At 36.8% G+C, this 23,175-nt stretch overlaps 3 protein-coding genes across 6 annotated transcripts; all 3 read right to left on the minus strand.

The window, feature by feature from the left end:
* Nucleotides 1-43: 43 nt before the first annotated feature.
* LOC141899454 (zinc metalloproteinase nas-4-like) lies at nt 44-3,303 on the minus strand. Its single transcript, XM_074785791.1, has 12 exons — nt 3,212-3,303; nt 2,899-2,974; nt 2,677-2,776; nt 2,499-2,590; nt 2,258-2,378; nt 1,937-2,006; nt 1,517-1,720; nt 1,166-1,301; nt 1,017-1,088; nt 701-889; nt 248-364; nt 44-174 (listed from the first exon to the last, which is right to left on the minus strand). The coding sequence occupies exons 1-12, from the start codon at nt 3,248-3,250 to the stop codon at nt 59-61; spliced, it is 1,332 nt and encodes a 443-aa protein (XP_074641892.1). The 5' UTR covers nt 3,251-3,303; the 3' UTR covers nt 44-58.
* An 889-nt stretch (nt 3,304-4,192) lies between these two features.
* Nucleotides 4,193-12,050, minus strand: LOC141899541 (endothelin-converting enzyme 1-like). Of its 3 annotated transcripts, none has more exons than XM_074785912.1 (20): nt 11,587-12,050; nt 10,755-10,947; nt 8,958-9,071; nt 8,388-8,566; nt 8,214-8,285; nt 8,004-8,114; nt 7,522-7,599; nt 7,303-7,430; nt 7,140-7,227; nt 6,855-6,977; nt 6,470-6,646; nt 6,220-6,320; nt 6,083-6,141; nt 5,944-5,995; nt 5,787-5,854; nt 5,564-5,709; nt 5,246-5,311; nt 5,019-5,129; nt 4,661-4,734; nt 4,193-4,584 (listed from the first exon to the last, which is right to left on the minus strand). In XM_074785912.1, exons 1-20 carry the CDS (start codon nt 11,869-11,871, stop codon nt 4,485-4,487), a joined length of 2,325 nt encoding a protein of 774 aa, XP_074642013.1. In that variant the 5' UTR covers nt 11,872-12,050; the 3' UTR covers nt 4,193-4,484. The 3 variants fall into 3 exon arrangements, with proteins under 3 accessions (XP_074642013.1, XP_074642012.1, XP_074642014.1); XM_074785911.1 differs by having other exon boundaries at nt 10,755-10,950; XM_074785913.1 differs by lacking the exons at nt 8,958-9,071; nt 10,755-10,947; nt 11,587-12,050 and adding an exon at nt 8,742-8,839.
* A 1,306-nt stretch (nt 12,051-13,356) lies between these two features.
* LOC141898710 (extracellular signal-regulated kinase 2-like) lies at nt 13,357-22,260 on the minus strand. Of its 2 annotated transcripts, XM_074784766.1 has the most exons (14): nt 22,142-22,260; nt 21,423-21,521; nt 20,888-21,008; nt 20,596-20,726; nt 20,014-20,180; nt 19,541-19,680; nt 19,401-19,458; nt 19,175-19,309; nt 18,976-19,081; nt 18,308-18,548; nt 17,687-17,808; nt 17,262-17,480; nt 16,560-16,640; nt 13,357-15,252 (listed from the first exon to the last, which is right to left on the minus strand). In XM_074784766.1, the coding sequence occupies exons 1-14, from the start codon at nt 22,205-22,207 to the stop codon at nt 15,052-15,054; spliced, it is 1,887 nt and encodes a 628-aa protein (XP_074640867.1). In that variant the 5' UTR covers nt 22,208-22,260; the 3' UTR covers nt 13,357-15,051. The 2 variants fall into 2 exon arrangements, with proteins under 2 accessions (XP_074640867.1, XP_074640868.1); XM_074784767.1 differs by lacking the exon at nt 16,560-16,640.
* Nucleotides 22,261-23,175: the final 915 nt, after the last annotated feature.

Genomic DNA, 23,175 nt, shown 5'->3' on the forward strand with positions numbered 1-23,175 from the left:
ACTCCCTGAACCGTATCAAAAACAGTGACGAGAACGCTTTGCCTTATACACATAGAATTTATTGGGAACAAACTCCACATGATTTTGGACATATTCTAATTACAGTCTCGGGATTTGATTGACAATGTCCATCTCTCGCCCACGCAGCGCAATCTTTATTAGTGTCTTCACATCCTACAAGTAGATATCAATATTCATGTAAGTAACGCGATTAGGTTCCTCGTAAACTGTAAATTCTAATACTCACTTTCAACGCATTTGTTACACGATTTCTGACAGTTTACGATCATGTCATAAGTTCTACAAGAAGCAAAATCAGTAGGACACGAGTCATATTTATCTCTGCATCCATCGCCACCAGTTACTGTAAACATATTCATAGAATCAATTATAGATCTGTAAATTTGATATTTTTCAACCATTCACTATTCTGTCTTGGCCGTTTTAAGGATATATATATAATGTGTCCTCATCTCCTGTGGATCCTTCACCAACAAGCCCCTTTAAATGGTTAATAGCAAAAAACACAAAAATACATGTATTTTTGGTAATAGTTAGCATAAGATAAATACGCTAAGTAGCACAATGAGACATGAAGAGGACGGTATGAGGATGAACTGGCCAAATTGCCCCACGCACGCATTTAAATACTACAACTACAATTCTTCTACGAATGTCGAATGTAATATATGCAATATACCTGGTGGTTTTGGCGGTGGGATCGGTTTCTCGGTCGGAGTATCGAGGCCAAATTTCGGGCATCTGTCGCAAGATTTTCTACACTGAATACTCATCCAACCTGGATTCGAGTCACATTCTCCACTTTTCGCCCAATCAGCGCATTGTTTCGGATCATGGTGGATATCTACGCATTTTTCTTCGTAATATGCTAAATTAACAAAGTAGATCTTACATATAGATGTACAACGTCGAAATCATCGATTTAATTATAGGAAGTGAGAAATAAAGCGATTTGTAAAAGGTGTTTGATGATGAAAGAAACGTTTCTAACTTACATTTTGGGGTAATACATTTACACAACTTATCAACGAACCCTTCCTCGGGACACTTAACATTGGAACACCATCCTTGCATTTGGGAATTAAAAGAAAACGTTGAATGAATTGCATACGTCGACTAAACCGAAACTCTCGTCTTTACTTACTGTCACATTTGTACATGCGATTTATGACTTTTACATCCGAAAAAGACAGCATTTTCCAATAGACGCGTCCGATGTCTTTCTCTTTAGCGGGAATACGGGTTTTGATAGTCTGTTTATCTCCACCGATTGAGAAAGCCTAGAATTTATAACGACCAATCTTAATTGGAACGAAATGTCATGAATTGAAGTCATTGTTTATATCTGAATCTACAAATTCAATACAGCTCCATTACAGTTGTTGTTTATTTTTCTTTGAATCCTGAGCTATTTTGCGAGGTTATAGACAATCATTTCTTCTGATCTGTGACGACTGTGTGACTTGCCATCACCGTACAACGGAATTTGACTTACATTGATACCGTAGTGCATAACACTAGCGTAGTCATATGGGATTCCGTGTCTATCCAGTTCATCAGCTTTATAAAGGGTGAACTGGTCTTTCAGATCTGGTTGAACATTCTCAAATTTTATTTCGATGTACTTGTCTCTGTCCGGTAACTGGTGTTCGTGAACTAGACCGATCGCATGTCCAATCTCGTGGAAATAGAGTCCCATCTACGAAATCGGACAATTACTCGTGTGATATATGATGAACAAAGGATTCATGATTAGCACATAGAAACAGCGAATACTTTCAGAGATTGAATTATTGCGGAGATGATGCGATTATGCGCCTGCGTTCATCCCGCTGAAAAGCGTAATTTAGAGCACTTGTTCGTGCAAGATCATTATCCTGCACGGTCACAACGTCTTGAATATGAAATCGCTTACCCATCTGCAACCGTCCCAGTCCAGATACAGATCCTGCGTACCACCATACATTCCCAACTGTGAACTACATCTGTGAACATTTACAATGTTAAAATCAATCTCCACGATTGGTAAGTCGATGAGAATAAGCTGAGCTCATCGAGTTCAAGTATCAATTTGTTAGTTAACACTTTTGGGAATCAGTTGCACATTTCTATTCGAAGACTGTCCTCGATTGTCATATGGATGTATTAATCTAAATTCGAATGTCCGAAGAGAATCTTTTTCTATCTTTAAAGTAATAAGCAACAGAAAGAGGTTTCCTTCATTTTTTCCGCTTACCCAATACCGTTTCTAAAGTTAACTTTATTGACGTCACCGAAGTGGGCTGGCCTGAATATCAGACATGTCTCCTGCATGTAAACATCCATTGCTTCTTTCATCTCTTTGATTTGATACGGCCCTGTGGGATGATGTCAATATTACTGGATTATTGCTATTACTAGATTATCAAAACTCGGAAGAGAAATGGATTAAGTGAATATCGAATTGTCGTCTTGTCGCTGCGCCTTGAATGACTTACAGAAATGATCTGGTTCAAACTGATACGGAATTGTTCTATTTGTCCAGCGCCATTTATCTCCTCTGTACGCCTTTCTTTTATTGCGACCAGAACTGAATGAATAAAATGAACGCAACGTAAATCTTAGATATATCAGAAAATCTGAAATAAAACAATTGAAATTTTGATGGACTCTTACCCGTAAAGTCCCTGGTATTGTTCGGGGGATAGCCTCATATCCATGCCCTCAATTATTTGACCATCATTACGATCAATATGGTAATTCGCTGGATCAATTCCTTATGATGGAAATAGATTGAATAAATTGAATGTGGATTAACATTGATAATTCAAGTGTCAGTTGATAAGAAATCTATCGGTTTAATCTTTTCAAGATTTTTCTGAAAAATATTTCTTTTACCATGTGATTTTAGCGCTTTGGCGATCGACTGGTCAACTGTCTCATCGGGATCCTTATGCCCCAAGCTGATCGCAACCTTACATCAAAGTTAGATATATTTATTCAACTGATTATTGGAAAGTGAATGATAAATCATGCAATTTCGAATTCGTTTTTTTCTATTTCTTGAAATACATAAAAAAATAACATCACATTACCTCTCATTAGGTGCAAAATTTTTTTTTAAATTGAATTGAACTTGTAATCTAAGAATTATGAATTCACATCATTCTTATGAATGATTTTATTTCTATATCAAAATGTCATCTCTTACCAACGGCAACAGGAAGAAAGCGATTATGTTCCGAACCATGTTTTAGAGATTGCAACAAAACCATTCACGCGGTCCACGAGGATCGTTTTATACGCGCCGATACATATTTTCTTATCGGATAGATGACATTTTATTTTGATGAATGTAAAATTACCTTTCAGTCAACAACGATCAGCTGAGATTTCTCACGCAAACGAATTTATCATTTATTTGAAAATGAAGTCCCTCTGAAGTATGATTGCTGGCCTTCGCTACCACCTTATCTTATTTTAGTTTATTTACTTTTTCCTATTTTTGTTTTTGGTTAAATCCATAGAAGTTTTTTTTTCAAATGTATATGTTGGTTCATTAAATGAGCTGTTAGTCAATTTCTGGTTAAAAGAAACCGATCGCTGAAATAAAATTGTCATTAAATACGTTATCGCTGTAATGATAAGATTTTAAAAAAACATAATGCCATAAACGACAGTTGTCTGCACGAATTCAGTTAATTTTGTCCTATACGGCGAATTTATCAGTCGAAATGTATTTTTACGAAATAGTTCCGGTCGTAACTCAAATGAATGCAAAAATCTCTACATTTTAGTGATTTATTCTATAGCAGAAGATAGCAGCACTATAATCATATACAGCTTTTCTTCGGTATTTGTTCGGTGGAATCTTATCCTGGGAGACGAACTGAATCCAGAAGTTCATAAACAATTTATAACTTACAACGCTGTTGAAATACGATTAGTTATTTGTGTTTGTGTTATTCTCCGTCATCGTATATACTGGGTATACATCGTTATGTCGTCAGATAGATCTAATGAGACAATGCTACAAAAAAACCCGATCTAATTACGACTTGAATAACCACTGCCGTATTAGACCATGGACTCGATGTTTTAGAGTCCGCGATGAGACCAATGTTCATATATTCCTCCATTGGTGTATTTGAAAATGAAGATTGATGTGATCAGAAGACAAATGTATCATCACTATTATATCTAATTTATTGGTTTAAACAAATCATATACAGGAGAATACTGGACATAAGTTTCCACAATTTTGGTCAGTTTCGGCGTAATCACGATTAGTTCATTTTCAATTATCTGACTGGAATTTAAACAATAAATGCGGAACTTTATTGGCCCTTTTAGTTTGCTACATATTGGAAAAACAACGGTTTGTATACGACATAATATCTATGTATTCATATCTATGAACGAAACCTAAAGGTATCATACACTCATGATATATAAGTATATATCTTTACTGTTCAATGATTGAGTCACCATAGACTACACTTGTGTTCAGGATTCATTGGACTTCCGACCTTGCATTTGAAGACCGATGCAAATTCTTCGTTATTCATCACCATGCTGTATATCCTACAAAACAAAACTAGCAAGTTGTGCAGAGTTCAGAGGCGCCAACCTTGCAGTGATGCACCATGCATTTAAATACCTTGTTATTGGATGACCATGAGCCCGTTTCGTTATTCTAGAAGTGCCGACCGATGTAGCCTTCCCACAGTATATCTAGAGGGTAGATATGTAAATTGGGAATAAATATTTGAACATTGAACTTCTATTTGGAAAACAAGAAAACTATTTCATGTAATGAAAGGTGGTTTGTGTGTATTTCTGGTATTAGCCGGCTTTAAAACTGCATGATTCTTTTTAAGAAATTCAAAGCCCACTTGAAAATCATCGGTAAAATGGCGATTCTTGTAATCTTAAATTTTGAAGTATGCTTCTTTCCTTTTTTGCTGGCTTTTTCTATGTGCTACGTAGAATCTGAATTAGAAATATATTTAATACACCTGAGCCATCGATATAAAGTTTAGTCGATCCTGAGTCATTGAACTCTCGAATCCTGGTAACATCGGCTCCTTTTTTCCAGCGTTTGTTTCTGTCAGCCATTTCACGTACGCCTAGCGATAGAAATAAACTATCAACATTTATGTTATATGATGTTTTATGTTTTATTGTTAATATCATGGTCTAACTGAATATAAATTTGATATATGTAAGGTTGCAGTGTATATACCGTTCTAGTAGCATGTACTCCACCAGAATCCGCGATCGTCTCTCCCAGTGTACGAGTTCCATTCACCTAAAACATTTAATTTTATGTTCAAAGCATCGAATATCGTAGTGAAATTGAAGTTTTCATGTCAGAAAATTGTCGTGTGGAACAGAAAAATTGAGAATCGTCTAATTCATTGTAAGCTTGTTCTGCGTAGTCTGCAATATGTTTTATATTTCTTCAAACATTTAGTCTACACCTTCAGCACATTATTTCCATTTTCATTCGAGACAATTCTACAAGGTAGAAGTAATAACAAGTGGTTGTTGTTGGACTTACGGGTAAACGTTTTGATTTGTCGGCTGGATTTGGCACGTCGAATCTATCATACTGATCGACGAAGCATCGCGCTTTCTTGTCGAACGCGGTCGATGACTCGTTCGTCCACCACATTTTTCTGGCTCCGGTGTTTCCAAAATAACGTCCTAAAAATGAGATTTTGAATTGAAGTTCAATTACAGAATTATGTTTCCTAGAATAAATCCAAATAAACTATAACTACCTTGCTCGTCAAAACCGTGGGTAATTTCGTGCCCGATAGACAGTCCAATTGAACCATAAGTAATGTAACTAAAAATTCATGGAAAATAAACGTTTTTATATACATCGTCTGTACAAAGTACAGGGTCACGTGATTCATAACAGGGCTGTTGTTTTACTTGGGTAAGTTCTCGGAGAAGAATGGTGCGTCCAAAAGTCCACTGTAAATATCTGAGTAGAAATTAGAAAAATGGAATAATTTCACTGATGAATTCGATATGTCTGCATCTTTAATGAAACCATCGAAAACAAACTTACGAAACTCGTTGGTTACTGCTAAATAAGCCGCGTTAGCACTGTATATAGGCAGCGGCCATCTGAAATGAAATAAAACGCCATCTTTTATGCAAGCATTTATTCGCCAGGCTTATTTTGGATCGTTTCTAGGCACTTACTTCAAACTGTTAGATTTGACTATCAGCGAAAAAGATCGACGTTGCATAGCGTTAGTTGCGGTGATGACGTTTGTATAGAAATGCGTGAACTTTAGATTGACCTAAGAAAGAAGTTTTAGAAATATGTATCAATCCACACGCCACGACTGGCTTCAGTTGCGTGAGATAGCGGGTCTAGATACGCGGTGGTTTAATATTGTTCTTAATCATTTTTCAATTCGAATCAAATAAAAGATCGTAACTTTTTGACCTTGTTATATATATCTGCGACACGCGTTGCATTCAGGAGATCGTCGGGGTAAGCTGCATAAGTTCCCATCGTAGAAAGTTTACTTGATGCAATATTCCGCGTTTGTTCGTCTATCCACCTCAGTTTTAGTAGGTTTTCTCCAAAACCGTTGCGTATTCGAATAATGAGATCATCTAGCTGAAACAAACATTCAACATATACTACACTTCATCAATTCGACAAAAACATCGTTTTCTTAGAAATCTAAATGTCAATTGAAGGCTTACAAATTCATCAATGAAGTTCATGGATACGGTGTTAAACACATAGAGTTGTTCATTCAATAACACACGAGATATACTTCCCTTATTAAAACTTTTTTCAAGTAAAATAGAAATTTTCCTACCTGTCTCTTCACTTGCACCTTGTTTTTCAATTGTTTTTTCACGTACAAAGCGGACGCACCTGAACTAAATAAAGTTCGTGTTTTTTCGACACAAAATTCCCAGAGTTCTTTTGTGGACGGAAACTACAGAAACGGTAAATAAATCTATCTTAGAACAAAAGTCAAGGACGTTACAAGAATCCGTGTTATTTTATCGGTAAAAAATCGGTCTTTTTATCGGAAGTGTAAATATGTGATATGTATCTGCATAAGATGATTAGATGCCGCAAATATTAATTAGCTTACCAGTTTTCTATACAGTTCAATAGCGTCTGAATGAAGATATGGTAGACTACCAATTAGATAACTAGTCACTAAATAGTTGTACACAACACTAATAAAAAGAATTAATTCAGTAAATAAATCAACTATTTTTAACGGAGCAGCGATTAAACATACGAAGACTTACCCCTTATCAGTCGCATTCAGCAATTTGTTGAGCTCGCGAAAGTAGCTCGGTTGAGATATTACGGTGATATTGATATTGCCCGGATACGAGGATGCGAGAATTTTTATTAGGTACTTTCTAAAATCGATCTGTGTAATCAGAAAACAGCCGAAACGGGTCATGTTTTTAGATAATTCTAGAATTTTAGAAATATCGTTTAAAATGAAAGACAGATATTACCTGAGCTGATGTTATTTTAGCTATCTCTGTTAAATTCACTAGCATCTTATCGTTCATATTTGCAGTTAAACCTACAATCTTAAAAGAAAATGCGTACATCAATGACCTATTCACCTAGTAATTCAATGGACCTTTCTCTCGATGCTTGGAGTGTGTCTGAAATGTAATTTATTAACCGAGATGACTTTTTCCCGCAGAAACACGAAGATCGTCTGCCAACAAGACCTCGGTACGGATTTTCAATCCACGTATTATCACATTTCCATCGCGCCTGATGATGAACCGTGATCTAATAATTGTGACAGAGTAGCGCTATCAACTATCTCAACCGGCAGACGATTCAATCAACGAAAACTGCGCGTATACCACAAACACGCATCATCAGTCATCGCCTGCACGATCTAAAGATGATTGAGCAATAAAACCTGACAAAAACAACCCGATACAGCCGTTAAGTCGTATACAGCTAGTTGAAAACTCACCTCGCTTAATTTACAGCTGAATCTCAGAATAGCTTCCACGTCTATTTCGGTAAAATTGACGCCGTATTGTTTGAATAACTGCTGCAATACATCAAATTGTTTCGTGTACACCTAGATAATTAATAAACTATCAAATTAGTTTTCAATCGCAAAAATGAAGAAAAGTTCTTCATCACATCTAAGCATCTTTGTGGTGACGATTTTGCATACCCCTGATTTGACGATGGTCTCATTTACTAGTTTTATATTTCTACCGATTCCATCCAAAATTGGGGGACGAATCTACGAAAAGGAATATAAAAGGACGTTGGAGAAATATTTGAAATATATTTTATCCAGCACTGTATAAGATTGAGATGCGTGCGGTGAGTTGCATTAACTTACCCTCAACACGTACAAACCACGACCAAAATCAGGAGTTGACTCAGTAATGAATAATGGATGGATTCCCATATTTGTGAGAATACCTAAAAATGTGCCCACATCGGCTGCTCCTAGATCGCCGTACGAACTGCTGAAGTTCATATCTCCTTTCGGGAAATATTTTTTGGCAACTTGGTGAGCTGAAAATTTAATGCCAAACCATGTCAAGAAAAATTTTCTTTAGATAATTCTATGCCGCGCAATAGGATTTTGGGGTTACAGCATTAAGCAATTCAATAGGTACTCTATTGATCTCTGAGGTATGCAGATACGTAAAAGTTCTAGATATCAAGAGGTTAGAATATCAGCATTTACCCGAAATAATGACAAATGTCTTCTGTACAACAGCTTTTCAATTGACGGAAATAAATAAATCAGAATCAAAACGTGTCAAGGATGTCACAAGAACCGCTCATATAATTTCTCTTGATTAATGGCACTTCAATACATAATATCATACTCCGTTTGTTTGTCGTATATATTCATTTTTTTTTTAAATTGTATACGTCGTTTAAGTGTGTCAATACTTACAGTGATTATATTCAATTAGATCCCTAAATACTATGTTCATACAACTTGAATACAGTATTTTCATCTTCTTTACGGTAACATCGTCAGTCGCTGATGTGGGTGAGTCAAATTCATCTGATAAACAACAACATAGAATTCAACATGTAATGCTGGAATGACTTATCTGACTTAGCCCGTTAATTACCGATACCTACGGCATTTTTCATTTAGTTAATACATGGATTAGTGAGAACTGTGGGATACGCAAGTACGAAATAAGCCAAGGACATCACGGGTTCCCGGTTCTCCCCCTCGCAGTGACTCACTAAAAATAGCTAGATCAGTCGAAATTTTTCGGGCGGCTGCTTAAAAATTCAAAAGAAACTAATTCAATCTGTTCATCGTTATTCATCATAATGCAACTAACACGAAATTCATAGATTTCCGTGATATAGCAAAAACATCCATTTTCATTAATAATCCGGTATTGATTACGGTAATAATAGAATTCAATGCCATGATAAGCTCTTCTAATTCCGTCATTAGGGCGAAACGCCTTCTTCATTTGGATTACGACTATGTTTTCTGTACGTGTCGAATCCTTCCAGAACCTCAACTGCGGATGTTTGTATATCGTCGCTCATTCAAGTCGAAGAAATATTTTATTTCCTCTAGAAAGGCGCGTTTCTTTGCTAACTCCAACGTCAAATATGAATATCGGTTCAGCGGTGTTTGAATTACCGGCAGTTATTTGAATAGTGCTAAATCTACGTTTAGTAAAAACATTTTCATCCAAACTATTAGAATCGACAATAAAGGTTTTTTTCCGTTGACGGCTTTGGTTTACGACGTGGAATAATATACACATTGCTTCCATGAGATCGATTGCGACGTCGTAGAAATGTATGGCACCGCGTACGCATTAAATCGAGTTGAAATGGATGAGTAAATTTGATTTTAATCGAATTCGTCGACGAAGTTTCTAAACACTAACGGAAAAACCGACGACAAAAATGTCATCATAGATAAAGCATTAAAATGTTGGGCGATAAACCGCGATAGCGCCGCGAGATCAGTGATTGATCTCAAAACACACATTTTCTAATCTCCGTTTTTCGCACTGGAGAACATCGTGCGAAGAGAAAAATCACTTAGGATCAAATACTGAAAGAGATATTAATTAGGCGGTGAGCGCACAGATTCTTTATGATGCCTCGGGGCAGTTTTGAGTAGTTCGATCCAATTCCTGGACTGTACAAATTGTATACGTATGTAGATCTAAGGCATCTTACCGCATTCTTATTTGTCCTCGGGCGCTAAAATGATATTGCCTAGGTGTCACGGGGTCACGAGTGTAACTAATATCTTTGAATTTTCAGAGATGAAACAAGAATCGATTCAGAAATCAGGTTCTGAAATCATTGAATTTCCAGAGCCTGGCATGCCTTAATCATAATTTTCATCCTTGTCGGGGATTATATGCCTACATGTTTCGGAGCCGATTACATCCTCTGTATTCGCGCTATTAATAATCTTTTCATTTACATTTTTCAGCAATTTATTTATTGCTCGTCGAACACAGTCGCCTATCGTCGTACTAGAGAGAAGCTCTCTTTCAGAAGCTCTCTTTTATTTGAAAAGCTATTCAGATTTAAAAGCAAACAGACAACGAAGAGTCTTAGGATCAAGTTTGAGTAGGGAACGTCGAATGGATTTCCATTTCAAAAACAAAGACAAGCGATTTGTTGAAAATATCCATCATCTAAGTCAAAATAAATCTTCCACTTATGGATTGAACGAGGAATAAAGTGAACTAACCTCTGAAGAACAGCAGAGTTTTCCGTTCGAGTATTTTCAAATTGTTTATCTCGTCACTGCCGGGTGGAATTCGGACGCGATGGTTCCAGCCACCGCACGCGTAAGCTTCGAAATCTTCGCACGGATCAACTGATGAATTCAGTCCCTTTATTATAAGCGCTGATCTCCGCACACACTCAGCGCTGAGACACATCTTCTAAAACAGAATATTTCAGTACCAGTCCCCCAATAAACAATTTAAACGTGGGTGCGTCATTCTTTTTATGTAGTTACTGGGGAATTGGAGGATCTAAGGTACTTATACCCCCGAACTTCAACTGCCAGCTCCTATAGGCGCATCGTGAACTAAAGACGAGGTTGAGGGATGATCTTTGTTTTAATGTACCGTACATTTACCTCCAAAAATTGGGTCATAATAAAAACTACCCTCGGCCCAAAAAGTCGTTTGAATTACGTTTACTACAACCCCACAATCAAATGACCGAAAAAATTCTTTAAATATCGACATAAACAGAATTAAATGAGAGCTGCCAATAATCGGTTGATCACTATGAGAATCAAGGAATGATGTTTACTTGTACCGCACCTCTGGAAGATCAAAATCGATCCATTAAAAATTAGGTGATTTCCCTCGAACAATTGTTAGTGATATTTACACGTAGATTATGAAGAAGAGGAATTGTACGTAAACGTTTGAAAATCTAATATTTGTCAATTATTACGCAAACCGTTTGGATGCGACCTGAATTTTTCAGCGGACAGAGTATTATGTAACTATAATTTGAATAAGCAGTAGATTTAAAAGAAGATTATTTTAAGATCAAAAACTTACCTGGCTGTTGTCAACTTGAATAACATCGAATATCAGCAGTAAAATAATAATTGTAGCTGCAAATAACATACATCCCAAAAAGAAAGGTGCGCAATAACTCGGACATCTTTTATCATTTCTTCGATTGTGTTGACGACTACAGATGCCCGTATCGGCACCCAGTTTCGTTTCGCCGTTCACTTTCGGTTCTTGTGATTGCCGTTTCTCAAGATATGCCGGATTTTCCAATCCGCACTGATCCGTATCGGTTGTCGAGACTGACTGACGATTGTGATGATGGGACATAATGCACCGCGCAGTAGCCGCTTCACTCGCTGCTAGTTCGATATGGCTATCAGGGATGAGAGATAATTTGTCACTTAACTGGTTTCAAAACACGCAATGACAGTCTAAACATAACTCAACGATGGTCGTCGTCCCTTGTGTGGGCTTAGCCTAATTTCTCCGTCGTAATACTTAACAACAAACAATTTTCACTAAGCAATCTAGATGAGTTGATTTACGATCGTGCGCTAAAATAAAAATCACCACCGGTACAAGAGTTCGAATGTGTTTATGAATCATACATAGGCCACATCCCCGGTGTTTACACGCTTAGGACATGGTCTCTCTTTTTAATGCTGTAGAAAGCTTGTCTTTGAGTCTTACTAAACAGTTCGTAAATTAGGCTGCGCGACCAAGATAAACTTATAATAGCCCGCCATTTTCATTCGATGCTGTTTTGATTGGGCTAATAGAAAGCCGCTTTGTGGGCTCTTGTTGTTTTTCTAAGATATCAAGGTCTACGCTGGTGCCATGAAAAAAGGAACTAGGCACAAACAGTCGTCCATATTGAGATTTTCTATACAAAGAGTTGTATGAATATGGTATCCCCAACGGAATGGTATCGGAACATGGCATCCCCAACATGTGCGAGTTCGCGGTTGAAATCGAAAAGTTTGTGATAAGGCAAAAGAAGATTAGGCAATTGTGCATTAGAAGCCATTGTTTTAATTGCATCTCTCGCAAGACACAACAGAATCATTACTTCAAGTTTTCATGTATTTGACAAGTGAAGAAATCTCTTGTATCGGTATCTAGAATATGTAAAGTTGCACGAATTGAATTGTGAAGATCCATGACCGCAGCCGATGCCTGACGTAACTAACTCTTTTTCATGTTTCATCAGGCTCAACATATCAAATAGAGTTCCTATATTACTATCATCAGCGATGATGATGCACAGCAAAACAAGAAACGTCACTGGTCTTCATCAAAACGCTGCTCTCTTCACGAATATTTCAGTCGGGAATTATGAAAATTTCCTTTCATGCATGGATTGAATATTCGAGATTAGGCGCGATCCTCTCTCTTGCAGCAGACGATATCATCCGGCGCAATAACAACAGAAAATCAAAGATAATTTCGTATATTTTACTATTTACATCATCCTTTATTTATCGCCATGTATATATTTAACTAATATCTCCATAAATATATATATCACAAGTTGCCACAACGGACGGAGTGACGGAGTTTATTCTTCTAAAAACTACAGTAAAACACAGGACGCGTGGTCGCCACCAAACGGCCAGCTTTTCACAGACAATGAAAATCACTATTTACACGTTCATTCTATTTAGAGCAGCAAAATACATCAAATATACAAAATTTACAAAATAATTCAATGATATTATTGATAATAATAATAATAATATAATATTTATACATATATTAATAATAATTATCATTATATTACAATAATAATAAACTATAAAGATAGATCTCTGGACTTTTGATTCGATGAAATTTCTTTTGAATAAAAGAGACATGAAAAACATTCACAAAAAAATAAATAAAAACACACATTTTCAACAAAAAAAAAATAAATCATATCCACACACGAAATAAATACATAAACAAAAATCTTTGACGGAAGTTGGACTAGCCCTAATATCAACATTACAAATATTACTTCAAAATGTCTAATCTTGGTCGAACAGTATCCATCTTACTAAAGATAAATCCAGCTATAGATTGATTATCCATGGTCTCTAAAACGAAAATCATTTTCACAGTTGATAGATTAACAAAGTGTGAGAAGTGACTATAAAAGTGTTTCTATATCTAAAATCATCATTCACGTAATTAATACTACTTTAGTTAAGATAGATATTCACATTGGTTTACATACTGCCGGTATATGACAAGAATTAATATTTAGAAAAAAAAATGTATCGGACAAATTCTGATTCGAATCACATTTGCATAGTAACAAACACAACCAACACGGCTAAAATCAACAAACCCATTGCAATTATAGGCGCAAAATCTTACAAAAACTGCTACAAATGATAAATTATTTCTTATATTCGATATGTAATTCAAAATAAGATGGAATGTGAAATAAAAATACATTTTACGGTTATTATATTATTGTTTATAAGTGTTAAAATTTATAATGAAAAATTTAAAACAACCAATTGAATAAATAATGATTAACAATTAAATAATCGTAATAAAAGGAATGATGAAATAAAATTATGCTTAAAACTCACAATTAGAAATTGTGACAATAAAGCACATTGTTTTTTTATCACCATATATTTTTAGCACTTCGTTTTTTAGATAGAAAGGAATGTTTGGAGGGATTTCTTGCAACTTGTATTGGAATGTTAATTTTATTAGAAATAAATGTTTTATGAGTTAAAAATTCTTGCGAAATGAGGAAAATCTGAAATTATTCAATATTTTAAATGCAATCATAATGACATGTGCTTGTTTTGATAAAATAAAATGTTGCGCGCTGTGCACAAGCTACAAGTAAATATGCTGCAATTACGAGCCGTACGGAATGTCACTTAAGCAAATTATCTGATGAATTACATTAAGATCAAAAATAGGACTGGATGCAAAAAACTTCAAAATTGCGATGCCGAGTCCAAGATTTAAGACCAGTTGGTTCTCTAGTCTTCTGGTCACAGCTAGTGCCTGGACATACCTGAATACTCTTTTCCATGTTCATCAGGCTCAACTTACTATAATACACATTTTCGAGTAAAATCTACATAAATTCTTACTGTTATCAGTGATGATGCGACGCAAGGTAAGAAACGTCATTGGTCATCAAGAAAACGCACTGCACTCATCACCAATTACAGTTGATTCCTCTTAACTCAAATGCTTTCAAGTCATCTTTTAAACTCGATAACAAACCTTCAAACCATAATAACAGAATGTGATTTGTTATTTAGATTTGTCTAACTTCACTTATCGCCCAACTCGAACAACAGTGACTGGTCACAATCGAGTCGAGTTTGGAGGAGTTTTACTGTATAAATATTTCACTCTGAAATTACGAAAAGTTTCATTTCACGCCTGAGTTTTCAGATCGTACCAGTTACAAATTCTCGCTCCAGTTCGATTGCACACTTCTTCGCGCTAACAGTCAATATTCACTGAATGTTTATACGAGGTGTCGGTATTTTAAACAGCCCATTTACGCGACTGTAACGCCGATAATTGACTTGCAGCGATTGTTCCGTGAGATTGAGAGTAGCTGCCGTAAACTGATTTCGGAGCTCCCGTTGATGATGTATTTCTAGTATTTTCGTACTGTCGACGACCGTACACCGGTTTCACGCGTGATTGATCTTTAGAAGATGACGTCGGGCGTTGATTCGGCATCTAGAAAAATATAACCATAGCGTCGCATGAATATAAATAACAGTTTTTAAACAGATATCCCCTCAATATAGCGAGCAATCCAAAAAACAGAATAGCAATGGCATTCTAGTGTGTGGGGAGGCTACATGGTTTAAAGGCTAAGCAATATTCTGAGTTATCATTTATGTACAAGGGCAGATTGCGGGTTCCTCAATAATCTGAATTGCCCTCCTTGAAGAAAGCAGAAAAAAATTGAGTGACTTCGAAAAGTTCTGAAAGAAAAATTCTGAGCACACCAGGGGCCGATTCAAGGGGTTCCCAGGGTGTCTGGAGGAATATCCCCTCCGAGTAACCCTACGTCGCTTAATCAGTCTAAATTGTACCCACAAACAGCCCTTGACGTATCTAATCATTTAAAGTACACCAAAAAATGTAACATATATCGCAAACAAAAAGCGAAAACTATAACCTGAAAAATAGCACGTAACCCAGAATCATTTAATCACGTTGCAGAAAATAGTGTTTTTCAAAGCTTGAACTTGGGTCACAGCAATGATTGGTGTTAGTGAGTGATGGAGGCTGAATGTAAAAACACTGTGTCGTCACTTAAATTAAACTAGTGTTTTAAGTTAACACTACTTACAGTTAAATATACATGTAGTCAGAATTTACTAGTCTACATAAGTGAGCACTGAAATAGTCATTTTGATTACGAGTATTATATTCAAGTTGTTTCGACAGTAGGAAATGAAAGACTGCAGGTAATCGAGATATCATCATATTTTCAACGCAGTGAACTCGCCTAGCCTAGTGTGATAACTCAAATTCATAAATACATGTATTAGATACAAATCAGGAATGCTCGACCTAGGAGGGTGAATTGAATTCATCATGCAAAATCAGCACAAAAATTAGCAACCATAGGCATACATACAGTTTCATTCATAGATTTCAGATATCACAAAGACTAGGGATGCTACTAGTTTGCAGAGAACACATTTATTAGACACACACACACAGATATACAGCAAAACCTCCATTAAATATATACTGGGTACATGAACCACTACATAGAATAAAAGCTACGAAAAAAAAGATATAGAAGTAAAAGTTATTTCTGAAATACGACTCAATTTCAAATATGAAATAGTTCAACTAGAATCAGCTACTACGATTAATATCTAATACACACACATCATACGAAGAAAGATTATTAAAATAGTCTAAAATCATTAGGAAAACAAAGCGTTCTGTAGCCCCCACCACAGTAAAGCACGGTCTGGATTAGTTATTGAATATTTATATCTATTTTTTGGAAGGCTGCTTACTGGAGGTAACACACGGGACCGTCTAGAATACGGAGTCATCAGATAATCTATATAACTGTTATCCTGTGCGTCCTGCGATTTCTACAAACAAAAATCAAGTCTTAGCAACATAATGCTACATATATACATCAATACACAGACACAGTGTTTATGGACACAGTCTCTCTCGAGAAATTGATTAGAAGTCACCACCACAGATAGGAGTGAGTGAATTGCCAAGCAACATGCAGAAAAACATGAAATAAACAAGTGAACAGTGATCAACAAACCACAGCAACCAGTTCAACAGCCCTTCACACTCACAAATTACTTCACAACCGTGGAACTGGTTCCTGACCCTTAACTCAAAGTTTTAGGGGCTGGTCATAAAGTATTGGTACATCCCCTAATTACACAATATAATCAAGAGTAAATAAATAGTCCATTTCTATATATAATGTCAATCGATATTCAAAGATAAATTCCCTATTTCTTTTACATGCAACGATTACAGGTTTCCTGTAGGACCGACAATTTCAGATTTGATCGGCTTTGAGGGTATGAAATTTGAGGAATGTTTAGAATAAACTATAGACTTCAGTAACTGTTCCCGAACTGCTGAGCCTAGAATGTTTTGAAGGGGTGAAGCTCTGAAGAAATTGGAATGGTTACTTTTTTGAAAAAAGGCAGACCTTGGCCACATTATCATCAAGCAAAACTCACCAGTCTCGAACTATTGACCATTAACCCACTACTCGCCGCAGGTCTATGATCATCTCTCGTGATAACGGGGTTTGACGTCGTACGTGAGAATGACGTGTATTGTCGCGCGTACGTCTTCGGTTCCGTCGCTCGGTTACCGGCACCGACTACTGGCGCTGACTGTTGACGTCTCGCACTTCCGTTCGTATGAGCCATATAATTCGGTGGATTTGAGGTTGTCTATAGTGAAAGCGGAGACGAACATTTCAAAATCATTGAAAAACTTCAGCTAAATTATGGTTATCATTGTAACCAATATAAAGATTCTTTCTCAAAACGTAGCTAAGATCTAAAATCGTACAGGGTAGCCACACCCCCCATTTACGTTCCCTGGGTTTTCCCAAAACGCCAATATCCAATTCGATGATTCATTTGTAGCGACTTACATCTTTTGTTCCTGAAGCTGCAGCTTTGATATTTTCGTAACTGCGTTGTCTTGATATAGGACGATACGGTCGCGTGTGGTTGTGTTGAGGGGGAGTGTGAACGGTTCGACCGAATGCTACTCCTACAAAAAAATAATGTATCATTTTTCCTTCAACTAAATCACAACCATGAAATCTCTTTAATCATTGCTTTAACTGGAATTTATGAGTTTTGATAGATAACTAGATGAGTTCCATATGAATCATGTATCTTATGATGATGATGATCACTATTTCCACCTTGCCAGTCCTTAAACCCAAGCGTCATAACCCAAATATTGAATCAAAAATTCTCCACGATACAATTTTGAATATCTGTAGCACATTTGAGACAAATTTCAAGACAGAAGCAGAAAATTTTATAACAAAAAGTTAAATACCCGATTAAAACCAAACGAATTCAAAAGATTAAAACGCAATCTCTTTATTGAGAATTTACATCAAAAGACACAACCTTTCAGATTCTCGTTGTGCCTTTTGATTTTGTTTTTTATCTTTAAAATTTGTTAATAGAGGGATTTAATCCGATAATCTATAGTCCAAGTCAGGAGTGAACGAGTTATCCTATTACATCATACTCACTATCACCGTATGAATTATTTTGTGTTGTTTGTTGTTGTTGTTGAACGGGTCGAGTAACTTTAGGAGCTGGTTCCGTCGTTTGCCTGCTGTAATCATTCACTGGAGTCGCAGATCTAGAATTCGACGATTGATACGTCGTCGTGTGAAGTTGTTCGGGTTCTTTTTGCGGCGTTTCTTTACGCGTTCGTTCGACCTCCGTACGTCGTCTTCGTCTACGATCGGCTTTCTTTTGTAGAATCATCTGAAATTCATTTAACCACAAATTCCGTTTAACCCTTTCAGTGCTGAATTATTAATAGCCTATAGTGCTGGAGATAATTTGAAAATTTTGAAAAATTCCATCTTAGTGTGTGGAACAACGGGAATACCACTATAGTGCGTCTACACCGCAGCGCGGTGTATCATTAGTTACTAGTATTTCACTATGTTTGACAGGTGCTGCCATCTTTCAAGAGAGATAATTACTAATTACATCAATTGCGGTGTACTAACAAAATCCATCACTGATTTATACACCGCACTGCGGTGTAGACGCACTGAAAGGGTTAAAACGTTTAATTGTTGCCATGTCAACCATCCCCTAGACTTCCGAGTTAAGAGGACAGGATAGGATGTACTCAACTTTGCCGGCACCTACACGCGACTTCATTTGAAAGGCATTCCTTTACCTCGTATAGTTTATTCCTGTATTCAGATACCGTCAGTTGTACGTCATCATTGAGAACAGGAATTACATCAGCGTCTAGTGATATCTCTTCAGGTTTATTGTGAAATCTATACAGCAAAACAATAATACGAAACAATGAACAAATACTTCATCTTAAAGCGTACATTAGACAACGACTTGAAACGGAATCATATTTTTACCTTGCAACATACGGATGTCTTAAGGCGTCTTCAGCAGTTATTCGTTTATCGGGATTGAAATGTAATAACTGTTTGAGAAGATCCATAGCATCACTCGATCCATCCGGCAATAAAGCATCTATTGATTTACGCGGTCTATAAAATATTCATAATAAAAAAAAGAACGTGAAATCAACTCTAAAGAGAGATGACGAGACCGTTTTTAACAAACTTTTCAAACTCGTACCTTTTGGAAGCCCTGTCTAATACAGACGCACCATACGCAGAATTTATACTGTCAATATCTAGAAAAAGCATTAACAAATATGATAAACTCGGGTCTTTCTGCAAATACTCGATGAATTGCTCCGAGTTTGTTTTTTTTACCTGCTCTGGTAGGAAGATTAATCGTGCTCATAATCTTCTCAATTTGATTCAAAGTCGACGTCCCCGGAAATAACGGTTTGCCTAATATCAATTCGCCTAATATACACCCTAAACTCCACATATCAACGCCTTTAGTGTACCTGGGATAAAAACAAGAAAAACTTATAATAACACATTCAGACTCGCCTAAGTCATCGCACGTAATTATTTTTTCCAGTTCAATGTACTTAAGTCATCAAAATAATGATGGTCCCCCAAATATTATTATCTCAGTTTGACTGCACTTACAAAACCATGGTCCAATTTTGACTACCTCACCAAAGATTTAGTGTACTAGGAAATTAACTCCACAAATTTGCCTCATACAACATTTCAAAAGTTTTCAAACTTTGACTCTTTACTGCCCATCTTTCACAAGGGAATCTCTGATTTGAGTGGCCCGCCTCATGTATCTGCCTCATATTTATACATACTTGTGAGATGCTAGCAGAATTTCTGGAGCTCTGTACCACCGCGTAGCGACGTATTCCGTTAGATTTGGGTCAACACCGTCTTCGATATGGAGCTGAGTTAACGATCGAGCCAATCCGAAATCACAGATCTTTACGAAACATTCACTATCTAACAATACGTTAGACGGCTGTAAATAAATTATACAAATTACATAATTAAGAATTCATGGCATATCAGGGGTATCTTATAGGCTCTTAAAGGTCGGGTAAGATTTGGTTTCCCTGATATTCCCTGACCATCTATCAATACCAAGAAAATAACAATCATAAGATATCCTCAGCGAGGGTTATTTCTTATCAAAAGGTTCCTGATGTCTCTCGGTGCCAGCAAGAAGAACGACTAGACACCAAATATTCAAATTCCGTGATTTTCAAGAAAAATTTCCAGAATTCCCTTATATCCCTGATCTGTAAGAACCCTGCATATCTGAAATACTTCCATAATTTTCTATTCAACCAGCCGCAAGCTATGGTCAACTTTCGACTCAAGTGAATTCTATAATCATTCTAGCGCGGAATGATACAAACGTAGCTCGACCTTACCTTCATGTCTCTATGAATGACGTTTCCCGAATGCATGTATTTCACAGCTTTAAACAACTGATACATAACGTAGCGTTTATGAACATCTTTCAGAATACTGCCTCTTTTGATAACATTGTGTAAATCCGTATCTAAAATTAATTGAAATCACTCTCATAACTTTGTATTCTTTATGTACAAAGCAATTATCAGCTGATTTTCGGAGGAGTGGATGTAATAACGACAGGGATGGCGGCCGCTCCATTAAAACCTCACATGGAGAACACTGATTTAACATATATTCATCACATACCCATAAATTCAAACACTAAATAAATGTCTTTGTCATTTTCAGCCTTGATAACGTTGTGCAGTTTGATAATATTTGGATGATCACCGAATTCTTGCAGGAACATAATTTCCCTAAACGTCCTCTGAAAATATGAGAAAAGAAACAGATATAAAGTCAGATACAGTTTTTCTCCGAGGGCTCCTTCAATTGTTTACACGCGCTATTGACCAAAGTCAGGTAAGTCAAAGTAGACACAATCACATAGATGAAATTTGGCTCATGCCAGATTATTGCGTGTGAATGCTAACTGGTTCTGTGACTCCATTCGCTTGCCACAGCATCGTTGAGATTTAAGTAACGAGTGAGTGATTTACATGTGAACGCGCTCTATGATTAGGCACGGGTCAAATTTTACTCCAGTTTGACCAAGACCACATCTATCATCTCTTATGCAATCGCAGCTATGGTGATTTAACCCTCACTAAAACCAAGACAGTACATAGGCCTAATACACATATGCACTATTTATAACTTAAATCTATCACTTGTAACCTACCTGAGCATCAGTTTGGTTGCGGAAGGCATCAAAGATTTTCTTTACAGCTACAACTTCATTTGTTCGTTTATCAATTGCCTTCCAAACTATTCCATAAGCCTACAACAAATAGAGAAACAATGTTCATCATCAACAAACAAGAGATTCCAGTTTTCTGTTAGTTCGACAGTATTTTCGGATACCGAGAGAGTATTGTGTGGTAAATTAGTCAGTAACCTGCGTTGTAGTTTCACATAAACCCATTCGATTATAAAAGCTTACCACCAACGTTTAGTGTGGTACAATATTAAATCTGTAGTAATCTCACATCCGGGTTACCCCAAGTCTAGAATAAAGGCCACTGATGTCACTATGAGAAGAGTTGACCAGTGAAATTGATCAAGGTTGGTTCCAGGACTTTGTTTCTGCAAGTTGGTCAAGGAAGGTTTGTAGGCAGGCTACAATTATAAGGCAAGGAAAAGATGCAGCCTACTCCGATGGCGATGTACTCCTCCGCACACGTCACAGAGAAAGTGATAAAATAGAATGATTGATAACAGCAACAACAATAAAGAAAGTTTGCGACTTCCGACGCATTCGATCAATTACATAAACCATTTTTTGGAAAAGAATTAATGTCAGTCGACGGAGAAGAAGATTAAGAAGCCGAATTCGGAATAGGCCGATCGTTCTACTCAACTAACACAGGCATTTCATGAGCAACAAATATTTGCACCTACCCCCTTGCCAAGTCGCTTTTTTATTTCATAACGCTTGGTTATGTGGGGCTCAATTTCTGAGCTCATTTTCACGAGGTTTGACGAAAAGATCTAAAAGAAATACATCGAATATAAAAATGTCACTGAGTGGACCGAACAACACCTAATCTCATACTTCCGCGTTAATCCGCGTCGTGATATAGTTTCTGCGTAAATAACTTATTCCCAAAAGCAAAATCGATATATTTACGATATAGTATTTGTTATTAAGTATTCGCAGTTTTCACGAATATACGTGGAAATATATCTATAGAATGTTATAAATTTAGTAACGATTATTGTGATTGTGTTAATACATCTGTTAAGTAATTCGCCGTACGCAAAAATCGATGACGTAGTACAAGCGTCAGTTACCATGACAACATACCAGTCCATAAGTGATATACCTCACATGCCAGAGTATGTGTGCTGGTCTATTAGGTGGCGCTACGTAACGATTCGAATTTACAAATTCAGTACGGTATGTGACACTGTTCTACTTTCCTGTGCATATATTTTCCTCACCATGAAATAAACGCGAACCTTTACTTACACTTAAACGTGTGGTCTGTAATGTAAATCATTGGAGAGCCCCTTGTTGGAGTTGGTAATCGATAACCACGCCGCGCGGTATACTGCCGTAATTGACCGATAGTACATTCATGGATCGAAGCTTTCCCTGTAGCATGTGCTTGATCGTTAACGTTGTAAATTAATTTCCCGCTGGACTTCATTTATCTCCTCGACTCAGCGTGACCGGCAACACTCCGGACCCGTATCGACATCATGTCTAGTCTCGTGCTAGCGTGTCAAGTTCAGTTCAAGCTACGTCCAGGGCCAATATTCGGCATCAGGCAACGGAATGAGAGAGAACGAGTTAACTTGAATGGATGAGAAGTTTTGACCAAACTCCTCGACAGCATTTTAATCATATATTGCCAGTGGTTTCCACTTATGACATTTATGACGAAGAAGGATCTGGTGTTCGACATGGAGGGACATCATCTGCAGTGTTT

This window comes from Tubulanus polymorphus, chromosome 2, assembly GCF_964204645.1.
Source record: "Tubulanus polymorphus chromosome 2, tnTubPoly1.2, whole genome shotgun sequence".
NCBI classification, from domain to species: Eukaryota; Metazoa; Nemertea; class Palaeonemertea; order Tubulaniformes; family Tubulanidae; genus Tubulanus; species Tubulanus polymorphus.

Excerpts from the sequence above, each read along its gene's own strand:
- LOC141899454 (XM_074785791.1), bottom strand. The coding sequence starts at position 3,250 with ATGGTTCGGAACATAATCGCTTTCTTCCTGTTGCCGTTG. Across the intron at positions 2,379-2,498 it reads GTTTGAACCAGATCATTTCT|GGCCGTATCAAATCAAAGAG; the intron begins GTAAGTCATTCA and ends ATCATCCCACAG. Across the intron at positions 365-700 it reads CCCACCGCCAAAACCACCAG|TAACTGGTGGCGATGGATGC; the intron begins GTATATTGCATA and ends ATATGTTTACAG.
- LOC141898710 (XM_074784766.1), bottom strand. The coding sequence starts at position 22,207 with ATGAGCTCAGAAATTGAGCCCCACATAACCAAGCGTTATGAAATAAAA. Across the intron at positions 19,459-19,540 it reads TAATCTTCCTACCAGAGCAG|ATATTGACAGTATAAATTCT; the intron begins GTAAAAAAAACA and ends TGCTTTTTCTAG. Across the intron at positions 17,809-18,307 it reads AAATAATTCATACGGTGATA|GAGTAGCATTCGGTCGAACC; the intron begins GTGAGTATGATG and ends ATTTTTTTGTAG.
- LOC141899541 (XM_074785911.1), bottom strand. The coding sequence starts at position 11,871 with ATGTCCCATCATCACAATCGTCAGTCAGTCTCGACAACCGATACGGAT. Across the intron at positions 9,072-10,754 it reads AACTCTGCTGTTCTTCAGAG|ATGAATTTGACTCACCCACA; the intron begins GTTAGTTCACTT and ends GTTGTTTATCAG. Across the intron at positions 7,431-7,521 it reads CTAAAATAACATCAGCTCAG|ATCGATTTTAGAAAGTACCT; the intron begins GTAATATCTGTC and ends CTGATTACACAG.